The sequence below is a fragment of the Leiobunum rupestre genome, chromosome 2, assembly GCF_980474605.1.
Source record: "Leiobunum rupestre chromosome 2, qqLeiRupe1.1.hap1, whole genome shotgun sequence".
Taxonomy (NCBI): Eukaryota; Metazoa; Arthropoda; class Arachnida; order Opiliones; family Sclerosomatidae; genus Leiobunum; species Leiobunum rupestre.
In genome coordinates this window covers 70,235,936-70,249,830 of record NC_143385.1, presented here as the reverse complement: position 1 = coordinate 70,249,830, position 13,895 = coordinate 70,235,936, and the positions used below count along the sequence as shown (strand labels likewise).

At 39.9% G+C, this 13,895-nt stretch overlaps 2 protein-coding genes across 2 annotated transcripts; both read left to right on the top strand.

Moving 5' to 3' along the window:
• Positions 1-341: 341 nt before the first annotated feature.
• LOC149958901 (uncharacterized) lies at positions 342-5,462 on the top strand. The gene has a single exon (XM_090167279.1). The coding sequence runs from the start codon at positions 342-344 to the stop codon at positions 5,460-5,462; it is 5,121 nt and encodes a 1,706-aa protein (XP_090023405.1).
• Positions 5,463-5,633: 171 nt separating this feature from the next.
• Positions 5,634-6,230, top strand: LOC149958900 (uncharacterized). Its single transcript, XM_090167278.1, has one exon. It carries the CDS (start codon positions 5,634-5,636, stop codon positions 6,228-6,230), a length of 597 nt encoding a protein of 198 aa, XP_090023404.1.
• The last annotated feature ends 7,665 nt before the right edge of the window (positions 6,231-13,895 follow it).

Here is a 13,895-nt window from a genome sequence, read left to right as displayed (position 1 = left end):
CACATTTCGCAATAAGGGGCAATAAGCCCCCTAACATTTTACCCTTCTCTTGTTCGAAAAGAGGGAAGACAGAGAGTTTTGTAACGCGTACGAGAGCGGCCACTTTCTCTCGCTTCGCATTGCTGTACGATGGACAACCATCCCCTTTTTTATCTATATAGTAGTTATTCTCATTAAAGGTTCAATCAATAAAAATCAGTGTATTTCTTTGATATCGCGCGGCATATACAAAAATTCAGTCTAAAACGCTCTCCCACAATTAACACGAGTTTTAACATTGGTGCCGAAACCCGGGACAAGGACATTCCTAATCAGTCGCGGATATCATCGAGATAAAAACAATGGCCGGTGGAAACGATCCAGCGGATAAAGGTGAAAAGGAGGCACCGAAAAAGATTGCCACGAAAGAAGACGCTTTAAAGCAAAGGCGAACCACGATGAGAAGATTAACAACGTCCTTAATGAACAAAATCGAGGACCATCTCAAGGAGAAGAATTTGGACAAACCCAAACTGGAGGACAACCTCAGCGAGCTTCAAAGTAAGGAAGAAAAATTAGAAAAAATTGATAGCGAATTTGAATTAGAAGTTACGGATTCAGACGTATTAGACGCTTGGATTATAAATTCAGACACCTATGCCAATAGCGTTAGAAGGGTTAAGGATAAAATATCAAAGGCTCTAAAGACTTTAGAAACAGTTCAAACCCAAATTGGCGGAAAGGGAGCCGTACCTCAAAATGGCGGCATTTTAGTGTCAGCCAATAGCCCTAGAGCGAGTGGGTATCTTACGACGAGCATCGTCACTACGGCGACAGCGACCAGCGCCATTTTTTCAACGGCTACTATCACCCCACCGTCCCCTTCTTTCTCGAGCGGGACAGTTTTTCAAGGAGCGCCTGTTCCTCTGTCATCGGGAGGGAACGCATCCCAACTTCATCAACTTCAAGCCTACTTTGCGCAAACTTCTCAATCACTCCCCCCCACGCCAAACGTGAACGGAGGAGGAGGAGGAGGGGGAGGATCTACGATGGTCAACGCGGGAAGCGTACTCTCTCTAGGAGCCATGGGACAAAATATCTTTCCCCCGCTACCCACCCCGATGGCGACGAGCGGCGGACCTCCCGCGAATATGTACACAAATAGCGTACCCTCGTCAGGAGCGACAGCACACGGGCCGAATTTCCCCCCGCAATATCCAATCAACAACGCTAACATCGCTACGGACCCCAACGCGGGTTATTTGAACGTACAGCCGCAAATTCCAAATACATCAAGCATGAAATTACCAGAATATAAAATCAAAAAATTTTCGGGTGACAACACTCAGTGGACAGATTTTTGGGCTATATTCGAGATAGCGGTAAACAACCAGCCAATGGATAACAAACTCAAATTATTATATTTGCGATCATATTTAGAGGGACCGCCGGCAAACGCCATAGCTAGTTTGGAATTAACTAACAGCAATTACGATATCGCGATAAAAATATTGAAGAACAGGTACGGAAGGAATGACGACGCGATTGGATATCACGTAAGGAATTTAAAAAACTTACAACCCATCAAAGAAATATCGAACGTTGTCGCCTTACGAAACTTGTACGATCGCTGCGAAGTAGAAATTGCCGCGTTAGAATCTCTAAAATCTAACTTCAAGGAATTTGGACCAGTTCTATGCCCTCTGATAGTGGAACTATTGCCTCTGGAAATAGCGCTGGAATATAGCCGTAGAAGAGATGAAGACGCCGAGTGGGACGTCAAGGAATTGTTAGTAGTATTCAGAAAAGAGGTAGAAACTAGGGAAAGAGCCAATTTATATATGAAAAATGCTCGTAGCGGATCAACCGCCATTAAACCAATGGTTCACTCAGAAAGGGGATCGTTTAATAACAGGAGCGCAAATACCTGGAAGAGTAGACAACCGCATTCGTCGGTTACTAATTTGACGTCTTCGAGTCAGCCAAGCGTGCGCTGTATTTTCTGTCGTAGATTTAATCACACCTTCGACAATTGTAAATCGTACGACGTGAAAAAGAAAAGGGAAATTCTGCGAAAACAACGTCGCTGCTTCATCTGTACCTCCGCCAACCACCAAGCGAGAGATTGCAAGGCGAGGATAGTCTGCGAGACATGCGAAGGACGGCATTATACTGTCTTATGCGAAGACACGGAGCGCCAACAGGAAGACGAATCCAAAAAATTGGAAAGGGAGGTTATGGAAACTGAAAGAAAAGACGCCAAGGAGACGATATCGGCAACGGTCACCTGTTCTGAACTTTCATCCGATAATATACTCCTTCAAACGGCAAACGTCAAAGCGGTAGGACCGTCGCGAACCAGAACGGTACGCTGTCTTTTCGACGGTGGCGCCCAGAGGACGTATATTCGTAAGAAACTCTCCGAAGAGCTCGGATTGGAATGTGAAGCCAAAGAGACTATGAACGTTCATGGATTTGGAGGGGGTCCTCCTACGCTTATGGAATGCCGTAGAGTCAGACTAACGCTCCGTAGTTTATTCGACGACCAATTCATGGAGATTAGTGCGCTGGAAATCCCGCAAATAACCCTGGCGAAACTACAAGTTCCTGGAAAGGAAATTAGAAAACGCGTAGCCGATATGGGGATGAAATTAGCGGACCAACCGCGATCCGACGTCCAAGAAGGACAAGAAATAGAAATTCTTGTTGGCAGCGAATTTTATTGCAGAGCTTTTACCTTTCAGTCAAAACGACTAACCGATTCTTTAGTCATACTCGAGAGCAAGTTTGGCTGGATGCTACACGGCTTAGAGGGCACCTCAGTCATGAAAATGACTTCTCAGCTGACGTCTGTGGCCGTAAACAAGGTAATCACGGAAGATATAGAGATAGTTGGGACTGAATTAAGAAAATTTTGGGAGGTCAAATCCATGGGCATAAAGGAATCGGAAATGGAAAACCACGCCTCGGAAGAATTAGTAAAAAATTTCGAGAGTGGAACCGTAATGAAGAATGGTCGTTACGAAGTAAAATTCCCTTGGAAGGAAACCGCCATGGATCTCCCCAACAATTGGAATTTGGCGAAAGGGCGTTTGATAAGTCTTCTAAAACGACTGTCGGGTAATATTCATCTACTAGAAGAATACCAAAGGATTTTCTCGGACTACGCCAAAAATGGGATAATCGAAGAGGTATCCATCTCCGATTTAAAAAAGGTGAACAAGGTTTTCTACATGCCACACCACCCCGTTGTCAAGGAAGATCGTCTAACCTCCAAAGTGAGAATAGTCTTCGACGCCTCAGCGAAAGATAAGGGTCAAGCGTCGTTAAACGAATATCTAGAAGCGGGACCTAATCTCAACCGTGAGTTGTATGAGATCTTAATAAAATTCAGGACATACAAGGTAGCGATAACAGCGGATGTTCAACAAGCCTTTCTTCAGATTGAGATAGCGCCGGAAGAAAGAGACTACGTTCGTTTCATCTGGATTGATGGAAACTATGACGCACGGCAATACCCAAAATACAAGGTCTGGCGATTCAAAAGAGTTCCCTTTGGGGTATCTTGCAGCCCATTTCTGCTCGCCGCGACGATCCGTCTTCACGCCAAACGGTATGAAAGCGAATATCCTGAATCGTGTCGTAAGATTTCCAACGAAATGTACGTCGACGATCTTACCACGGGAGCGGAAGATGACGAAAGGGCTAGAAAAACTATGGTAGAAACTAAAGAAATCCTAAGGAACGCTGGAATGCACTTGAGAAAATTCCAAACTAACTCACCAGCTATTAGAAACGAACTAAACTGCGATTCCTCTCACGACGAAAAAACCGTATTTAAGAACCACGACGGTAATAAGGTGCTGGGTTTATCTTGGTCCCCAAAAACTGTCAATTTCTCATTCGAAGTCGATGGTCTCCTTAAGTTCTTAGCGACATTTGACAACACTAAACGCAGTCTCCTGAGCGCGGCAGCTCGCATCTACGATCCAATCGGATTTATAACCCCGTATACCATAAGGGTAAAGGTCATTTTTCAAGAACTGTGGAGACAAGGAGTGGATTGGGACTCGGAGATTCCGGACGACTTGGCAATTTTGTGGCGAAATTGGAGTTCCCAGCTATCAAGGCTACCAGAAATTCAAATACCAAGACACTACTTTGACTCGGCTAGAGACGAAGAAATAAGAGAGAAACAACTCCACGTATTTTGCGACTCCAGCGAGAGTGCCTTTGGAAGCGTCGCGTACGCGAGATATATTCTAAATGATGGGACAATCAACACATCATTCGTGTCATCGAAATCGAGAGTTACTCCTGCGAAACCAATTGCTCTCCCTAGGCTAGAGCTCTTAGGGGCTTTAACAGGAGCTAGATTGAGTGATAGACTAAGGCACCCATTGAAGATTGAAAAGGGAAAGGTATTTCTCTGGACAGATTCTACTATTACCTACTCCTGGATCAAAAAACACCCTCGTGAGCTAATTACCTTTGTAGGTAATCGAGTAGCCGAAATTCAACGGTTAACCGAGCCACAAGCGTGGAACCACTGCAGGGGATGCGAGAATCCCGCTGATTTTCTCACAAGAGGTCTAAGCGTCGCGCAATTAAAAGATAAACAAGAGTGGTGGGAAGGACCTCCTTGGTTGAGGCTACCTCAAGAAATTTGGCCGCGGACGAACCCTAGGACAAAAAACAGTCAAGAAGCCATAGATACGGGAATAAAGACGAGGTCAAAAATAATCGCCGTAAACGCGTGTACCGTTGAAAAACCACCATCCGCTATCATTAAATTGGAAGAATACAGCGAGATAAAAAGGGTCCTTAGACTGACAGCTCTAGTGAAACGGTTTCTGCATAACTGTAAACACAAAGGGGGAAGGCTACTTGGAGCCCTATCCGCGGAAGAGTTGGATGCGGGGGAGGAATATTGGACTAAAACGGTTCAAGGAGAAGTGTTTCTTGAAGAACTGAAACAATTAAAAGAGGAAGAGTCTGTCAAAACAGCCTCAGTCGCTGAGTTAGACCCCTTCATAGATCCGAAAGGGATATTAAGAATTGGAGGACGACTTCAGAAGTCAAATTTTTCTAATGATCTCAAACATCCCATCGTCCTACCGTACCGACATAAATATTCGGAATTACAAGCCAAGGATTCGCATCAAAGGGTTCTGCACAACGGTGTGTCAGAAACATTAATCCAGATAAGGGAAAAGTACTGGATTATCAAAGGCCGACAGTTGGCAAAAAATTGCGTTACCAGATGTTGGATTTGTAGGAGATGGAAGGTGAAGCATTGTATTCCGAAGTCCGCGCCACTACCCAGCGACAGAGTGACAGAAACTAAACCATTTCAAGTTATCGGTATTGACTTCTGCGGACCTATATTGGTCAGAGAAGGTTCAGAAACAACGAAAACATACGTCTTGTTACTAACCTGCGCCACCACTCGCGCTATTCACCTTGAACTAGTGACTAGTTAAGCTACGGAAAAGTTCCTCCTGGCATTTAGGAGGTTCATCTCAAAGAGAGGAATTCCGAGCGTTATCTATTCGGATAACGCGAAAACGTTCAAAAGAGCGGAAAAGGAATTGGCAGCATTGTGGAGGTGCACAAAAAATGAAACAGTGAGGAATTTCTTCGCTAATTTACGTATGAAATGGAAATACATAGTAGAACGCGGGCCGTGGTGGGGCGGGTTTTACGAGAGACTCGTTCAATCGGTAAAGCTTCCCCTCAAGAAAGTCATCGGTCGCGCCCTTCTAAATTACGAGGAAATCGCGACAATTCTTGCCGAGAACTCACGACCCCTTACGTACACGCATTCCGAACCTGAAGGTCCGACGCCGCTGACCCCTGGTCACTTTTTGATTGGCGGACGAGTCACTAGCCTTCCTCCTGGTGTAGCAATTGACATAACGAATGTTCCTAAACCGGACGATTTGAGACGCAGGCTACGATATCAGCAAGGGCTGCTCACGCATTATTGGAGTCGATGGAAAAAGGAATACCTCCTTCAGCTTCAATCCGCGCATAAATTAAAATCGCGTGAAAACAAAGATACAATGGCAGTTGGAGACGTGGTTCTCGTGGATGACGAACGTCTACCGAGACAAATGTGGAAAATCGCACGCGTCACGGAAGTAAGGGTGGGACGCGACGGCATTGTGCGGTCATGCGAGCTGAAACTTGGTACGGGCGGTAAAATACGAAGATCAGTCAATCAACTGTGCAAGATGGAGATTTCATAAAGAACATTTTTGTAATGAACTTTTGTACCTAGTTCATGGTGGGGAGTCCGTCGTAAACCGAAAATAGATGGCAATAGCTCCGCAGGTTTGAGATAGACTTTTTACCGGACAGGTCAGCATTTCGACACATTTCGCAATAAGGGGCAATAAGCCCCCTAACATTTTACCCTTCTCTTGTTCGAAAAGAGGGAAGACAGAGAGTTTTGTAACGCGTACGAGAGCGGCCACTTCCTCTCGCTTCGCATTGCTGTACGATGGACAACCATCCCCTTTTTTATCTATATAGTAGTTATTCTCATTAAAGGTTCAATCAATAAAAATCAGTGTATTTCTTTGATATCGCGCGCCATATACAAAAATTCAGTCTAAAACGCTCTCCCACAATTAACACGAGTTTTAACAACAGGCGAGCGAGGCAACTGCCTTGGGGCCCGCACCACAAACGTTTAAGAAAATATGGTTTTCCAAACTACTAGATCCAGGATTGAGTGTGCATTTTACCATTTCTACGAGTAAAGTCTGCATAAAACCAACTTCATGTCTCCCGTCGTGTAAACGTTTGTATCTCATTTATTAACTAAGTTTATAAATGGATATCGTGATCTAGAGATCGACGGAGCAAATAAATTAACCGCCAAGATTTCGATTAATCAGAAAAATGTTGGTTTACTGATTTTAACGAATAATTTATACGAATAAACAGCGATTTAACATGCGAAATTAATCTTTTTTCGGAATTTTTTGAATAATTGTCGATTATGGATAAAATTAAAAAAACGGATAATTTCTTATTTAAACGCCGATCTATATCGTGATTTTAAAAATTAAACAGTTAGTTTTTTAACAAATTGACAAATTTGAGTGGTTGCAACTCTGGTAGGGAAGGCCTACAGTGGCCCACGGGCCACACCATAAGTCTGTCTTGGGGCCCAAATTTAGTTAAAACAGCCCTGTCACTCAGTTTTACACTGCAGTACTTTTGGCTGTACGCGTTCTATTTAAATTATCTGCCGTCTACAGTGCTAATTACGCGCGTATTTAATATACAGACACTTTGAGTAGTTTTTTTTACAATGTCCCGTTTTGAGTAAAAGTAACAAGTAGGCAAGCCAAAATATACCTCTCCTCGGAAGAGTTTTTAATTTTCTAATTTTCAGTGAAGCGTAACTGTATCCGGGGTTCTGCGGTAGAACGCTCACCTGTCGTTCAAGAGCGCTCGGGTTCGAATCCCGGCCGATTAAAAAGTTATACTACACCCAATGACAAAAAGAGGGCGCTTTTGGAAAAACCTTTTCCCTGAATCTAAGAAACTGCGTACGCAGTGATTACGCTTTGCCCCGAAAGTGCGAACGCGTTCGCAGGCCTGACAGACAGACAGACAGACAGACACGGTGGTTTTATAACCCCTCCTAGGGTACAAAGTCCCCTCGGAGAGGTAAAAATGGTCACGTTAAGCATGGTGTGCAAAACTGATTCCGTATATAACCTAATCCACGTGACCAGGAATTGGTCGCTAGAAGCATAATTACCTCCCCGAGGGTACTATGTTCCCTAGGAGTGGTTTTTCAATCACCGTGTCTATTTGTGTGATTCAACTATGGGCAATATCATATCTTTTTGGAATCTGATACCTTTTTCGATCGATTTCAGAAATATTCCGTATAATTCTATCAATTTTGATACGATTTTTAACTCAAAAATTTCTATAAAAAAAAGATTGGTTGTGATTCCACTGACTTTCATTGATTACAAAAATGATCGGAATAGTGATAGTGGCGTTATATTAAAACATTTGAGAGGAATAAAATTGATCGAGAAAAGTTACTCATTTTTTATTTTAAATTGATATTTAAACTTACGTTTCAATTTCTAATTTTCTGTCTATTTAAAAGTTTTAGTACATAATCGTACGCTCAAGCTGAATTATCGAAAAATGCGTACTATATAGTACGCCATTGAAAATATCGTACGTCCCAAAAATGAGCGCGAAATTATCGACGTGTACGATAATTATCGTACGTCTGGCAATGCTGCGCGGCGAGACGAAATAAAGGGGGTCGAGAAAAGGTAAGTGGACGAGCCGAGATGGACTATGGACTACGCGAAAGGGAATTCTACTTTCCACCGCAATCTGTTAAAAACTAGTAAGCGCTATTTAAAACACAATCTGTTAGAGATAAAACCACGTAACTCATTACATAGAGCTAAAACTACGTAAGTCACAATTTTGTTAACAAGCTCCGCTCAAGCATTCCGGTTTCGACTTCAGTGACGTCCTCGTTAATTTGATTTCAAAGTATAATTGTTAAGTCCAACTTGTATAAATGTTAATCTCGATTCAAGTCAGAGCACATTTTCAACTTAGGTCCTAATTAAATTTAAAAAATATATATAGATATATTTAAATTTGGGTAAATTACTTTTAAGCTATAAAATACAAACAAACAATTAAATTTCAAATTTTCAAACGTTATCAAATATTTAAATATGAATGAAAAATTGGAAATATAATCAGTAACCAATCATCTTAATGTCTGACACACGAGTCGATTTGAAAGTTACATTAGGTAAGGTTTATTATTATGATTTATGTTTTTCTTAAAATGCCGTAGCCATCTAGTGTTTTTTTTTTCGGTACTAATTATTCGTAGGGTTTCTTCTTAATAAAACCAAGAAAGAATATCCTCGCATTAAAAATGATTAAAGACGTTTTATTTAATAACACTTTTTTATTATTATTTTCTGTAATATGCCCACGTTTTTAAAAGTTGCAATAGGCAAAGTGCAATGCTGCAAAATGCAGGGCCGCAAAAATGCCCTAGCTGCTAATACAAATGCAGTTCAAACATCTGTGCTCGCAATGAGTATGGGCTGCTAATCAAAAATATTACAGCGCATGGTCGTTCAGAGATTTATGTTCAATTTACCTTTAATGATAGCGTTTAACTTTTCCTAATTTGTATTAATGTTGGTCAATGTATTACTTTAAAAAGGTTTTAAATATGTCTGTATTTGTTGTGATAGGATTGGAAATTTCTTGATTCCTTTAAACGTAAGATGTTTGTAACGAGTAAGAGCCAGAGAGGGGAAAATGCCATAAAATTTAACGAGCATGTTTCACGCTTGTAGAATGTGGAGGTTTCGAGGTCGAAGTTAAAAGGGTCTAAAAATAAACAATTAGTGCCCGAATAAAGAAGATATCCCTTTCTACTTCTATGCGTTTATGGCTTCCAACCGGGTTCCCAATATCGCTCGCTCTTTTTCGCAGCTTTTGTTGTTGTTCATATTGTTACTAGAAAATAACATGGGCTTTCTCGGAAAATTAGTCACTCCTAGGAGTGGCCGCGAAAAGTAAAACTTAAAAGGATAAGTTGTCCCAGATGCGATTTGGTCGAGTGTAAGAGCGGTGGTGTTAAGACAGAGTTTCAGTTGAGAATACTATTTATTTGACTTTCAAATCCGTAACAGACTCAAACAATGCTTATTCAATTCATGATCTGACTAAATTTAATTGTATTAAAACTGTATGGAATATGACACAATTCTAAACTTAAATATAGCCATTTTAAATAAATGTTTGTTAGTTTCTTTTTAATTTTACCGATGTGTCAATGTTCGAAACTAAAAGAGAAACATAACGTTCTAGAAAAACATCGGGTTTCAAACTCAGCCTACGATGTCCAAGCAAGGTTGCGTAGTAATAATAGAAACAACTGAAGGGGGAAAGTTAAGGGGTTTTTAGAAACACTAAAGCTGTGAGAGTCGGGTCAAAGTGCGTAAAAGTCAATTAACAAGGGGTTTTAAGATTGTAGTGCTGATAAATAAAACGAATTTTGTCGAAAGTTGAACCTTGTCTTTCTTTCAAGTTAACACCTCCATGTGAATTGTCCGTTCCATTTAAACTACCGATGGGTGAATGGTATTATTTACGGTGTGTTTCAGTCTTATGTACGGTCGTTTCAAATTGCAAGCAGTTCTGAGCTGGAAAGCTCGTTACCCACATGCTGAAAACGCTCCGTAGTTTTTATTTAATATTTTCGGCTTCTAGTGCAATTTGATTTGGCTTACGGATAATTATGGCTGGTCGGAAAGGAAAAGATAAAGATATAATACAACGTATTAAAGAATCTCATTTAAAATACAGAGATGAAATTTATTACCGTAATTTCGTGACGGGAAAATCGTAAGTGATGAGCTTGAAAGACTAGTTTCCCCCGGTGCGCCGCATACTACCTGAAAAAAAATCGGTATGACATATGGGATATACTAGGCATTCAAGAATCATCAGAAGACAGTGCAGAAAAAGACGATCAAAGTGAAAATGAGACAACGAAGTCTAGTAATAACTCAAAGAATCAGTAGCGGTTTTAGTTTGTGCGAGGCCCGGTGCAAAATTGAAAGCGCGAGGCCCCTTTTCATTGTTTAAGAAAGTGGTGATCACGTGCATATTATTTTCATTTGAATTTCAACAGAATTTCGTCGGCATTTCTCTTCTTCAAAGTATCATTTTGAAAATGGCTAGAACCTATATTTTCTAGAATTGATTAATAATTTTAGGAAATTTATTCCTGAACAATAAACTGAAAAGGTAAATTAAATTTTTCTCACATTTTGGAATTTTATTGTATGACCTGTATTATTTTTAGTTATTTTTTAAACGTTGAAAATGCCGAAAAACAAGGGGTGCGTTCTGGTTCGTCATTTCATTCAAATGATGACATAGAATCTGAAACAATAGATATTTGTAATTAATTAGTACTGGAAAGCTAATTTAATAACTTAATACATACCATGATTGAAGCGAGCGGCTAACCACTCTTAGAAAGTCTGTACACCGGATTACGCTTAGATTAGCACTGCCAAAGGCAGGGACTTCAAAGATTACGCGTAATCCCATTAGTACAGTCAAAGGTACGGCTCTGTACACCGATTACGCGGAGTGATCAGCCCCTCGGATTGAAGAGACTTTCCAAATCATGCATATTAGTATCCAAGTCATCCGTATTTGTATTAAAATTCATTTTAAATAAAATATATACGTTTTCAAACCCATATAGTACTCACGTGTATCACATCTGATTTTGAAAACACGTGCTAATAAGAATAATATACGAGTCCTTCGATGCTGTCACGTCTTTGGTAAACTTTCACTAGTCTTTGGTTCGCACCAGCATTTTGAAATACGTGGCGCCCTCCCGTGCTGAGACTTTACATGGTTTTAAATTCGCGAGCGAAATATCCTTGTGAAAACTTTCTTAATCTATGCTTATATCATGTTCAATAGAAATCATAGCCAAAACCGATAATCGTTCTTCATTTATGGTTGACCGCAAGTATGTTTTAATCAGTTTTAATTTAGGAAAGGAACGTTCCGCACTTGCCACGGATACGGGCACAGTTATCATTATTCGAAGGGCAATTGCAAGGTTTGGAAAAATATCAACTAAACATTTTGAAATTATATATTCTAATGTATCCAATGCAGTCATACACTTTTCAATTTCCCTACTCAATAACAAGTTAATTTCGGGGTATAACTCATCTTCCGAAATGTCAGAATTTCCGTTATACGATTCTCATAGCGCCGTTTCTAAATTTTTACAGAATCTTTTCAAATCATTTGTAATAATATTTCTCAATTTTTCGTTGTACTGAAAAATCAAAATTTTTTATTGTAAGCGTTTAGCAACTCAAATCTTTCGTTTAAAGATGAAATCGAAATATCAATAAGAGCATTAAAAAACTCAATTTTGAATTTTTCTTTTCCGCTTAATGGCGTGTCAGCTCCCTAGTAGTCCAATAAACGTCGTTTTTGTTTCTTGGAAAATTGGTTCTGTGCCAAACTTTGCAGCAATTTCTGTGGCTTCACGAATATTTTTTTTAAAAGACTCATCACTTCGAAAGTTTTCCAAAAATTGTTTAATAGCTTCTATCAATTTTGTGATAATTACGATATCTGCTGACGGATTTTGCATTAGTTTGCTAACTTTGTTGGTTTCAAATAAAATGTCGTGCCAAGTCAAGAGACAATATAAACTTGAACGAACAAATTTCATTGGCGATGCTTTTGGCTTCGGAAACTGCTACTGCGTCATTGCTAGTATCTGCAATCGCGTGTAGTGCTTCTTGAATTTCAACGAGGTTATTTTTTAAAACCTTAATACTATTTATTCGACTTTCCCAGCGAGTGTCAGATAAAGACTTTAGAGTGGTGCGACTTTTGCTCTGCAACACCTCCCATTGAACCGTTGATGCAGCAAAAAAAGTAAAAACCCTTTGAACAATACCAAAAAAGGTAATAGCTGCTGTAGATGATTTAGCCGCATCGCATATTGTGAGATTAAGAGTATGGTTGGAGCAAGGCACAACAAATGCTCTTTGATTTTTTTTTTAATATTAATGCCTGCACACCTTTGTATTGACCGCGCATATTAGCGCCGTAGTCATATGCTTGACCTCGACAGTTATTTAAATCTAAGTGATTTTTATCCAGAAATTCTAAAAAAACTTTGACTAGCCAGAACCAGTGCTATCATTAATTTGCAAAAATCCACAAAAATATTCCTTGATTTCAACTGTTTTGTCGTGTATTTCAACACAGCGAATTAAAATAGAGAGCTGTTCTTTATGACTAACATCTGGAGTGCAGTCCATGATAACAGAGAAATATTTCGCTGTTCTTATCGAAGAAAGTATTTTCGACCATATTTTATCTGATATTAAATGAATCATTTCATTCTGAATATCCTTTCCTAAATAGCTTCTAAACCTATCCTGGTTATTAACACGCCGCAAGTGCTCTGACATTACGGGGTCAAACTTAGCTAACAATTCAACTTGGGCCAAGAAATTGGCATTTCCAAATTCCAGGGTTGTAGAGGGTCTCACGATGACCTCTAAATGGTAATGATCTTTCAGCTAAACTTTGAATTATAGCAAATAGTCTTTCAAGGACCGCTCGCCAATGCTTTTTTTCATTATCTAACAATTGCTGATGAGCCACATCGATAGTACTTTGGGTATTTAAGGAATTAGCAAGACACTTCCACTTTTGCATGCATATAACGTGATCTGGAGCCGTATCATGATCTTTCAATTTTTGACTTAAATGTATCCAATCTGAGGAGCCTTTCTCGGACGAGAGAGATATCACCTTTGCAGAAAATAGTTTGCAACAAAAGCAATAGACAGAGTCATTTTGAATTGAATAAACAAGCCAGCTGCGAGAAACCTTTTCACCGTTTGATAAACTTCTATTATAGTAACTTTCCTTTTCGTAAATCGACGCCCTTTATTATCAGAAGGAAAATCTATATTTTTAACCTGAATTGGTCCTTTGTTTATTAAATAAACTCGTGCTTCTGGTTCAAATGCTTTTTGCCATGTAGCAGGGTCAAATCCTACTAAAACTGAATTGAGACTTACTGGTGGTGCCAAATCCAAATCATTATCCAATTCCTGGTTTAAATTATTTATAGTCGTCTGAGACGGGCTCAGCGAAGATTCAGAGTTTGAAAGATCGAGAAATAATTCATCACCTTTATCGCCTACTTCTTCAGGATCATTTACAGACTCAGCCGAATGGCGCATTTCACTATCAAGTTCATTTTCGGTTGAAGGCGGAACATTTTGTTTTAATTTCTTAGATGAAAAAAAGCTAATCAG

Excerpts from the sequence above, each read along its gene's own strand:
- LOC149958901 (XM_090167279.1), top strand. The coding sequence starts at position 342 with ATGGCCGGTGGAAACGATCCAGCGGATAAAGGTGAAAAGGAGGCACCG.
- LOC149958900 (XM_090167278.1), top strand. The coding sequence starts at position 5,634 with ATGAAATGGAAATACATAGTAGAACGCGGGCCGTGGTGGGGCGGGTTT.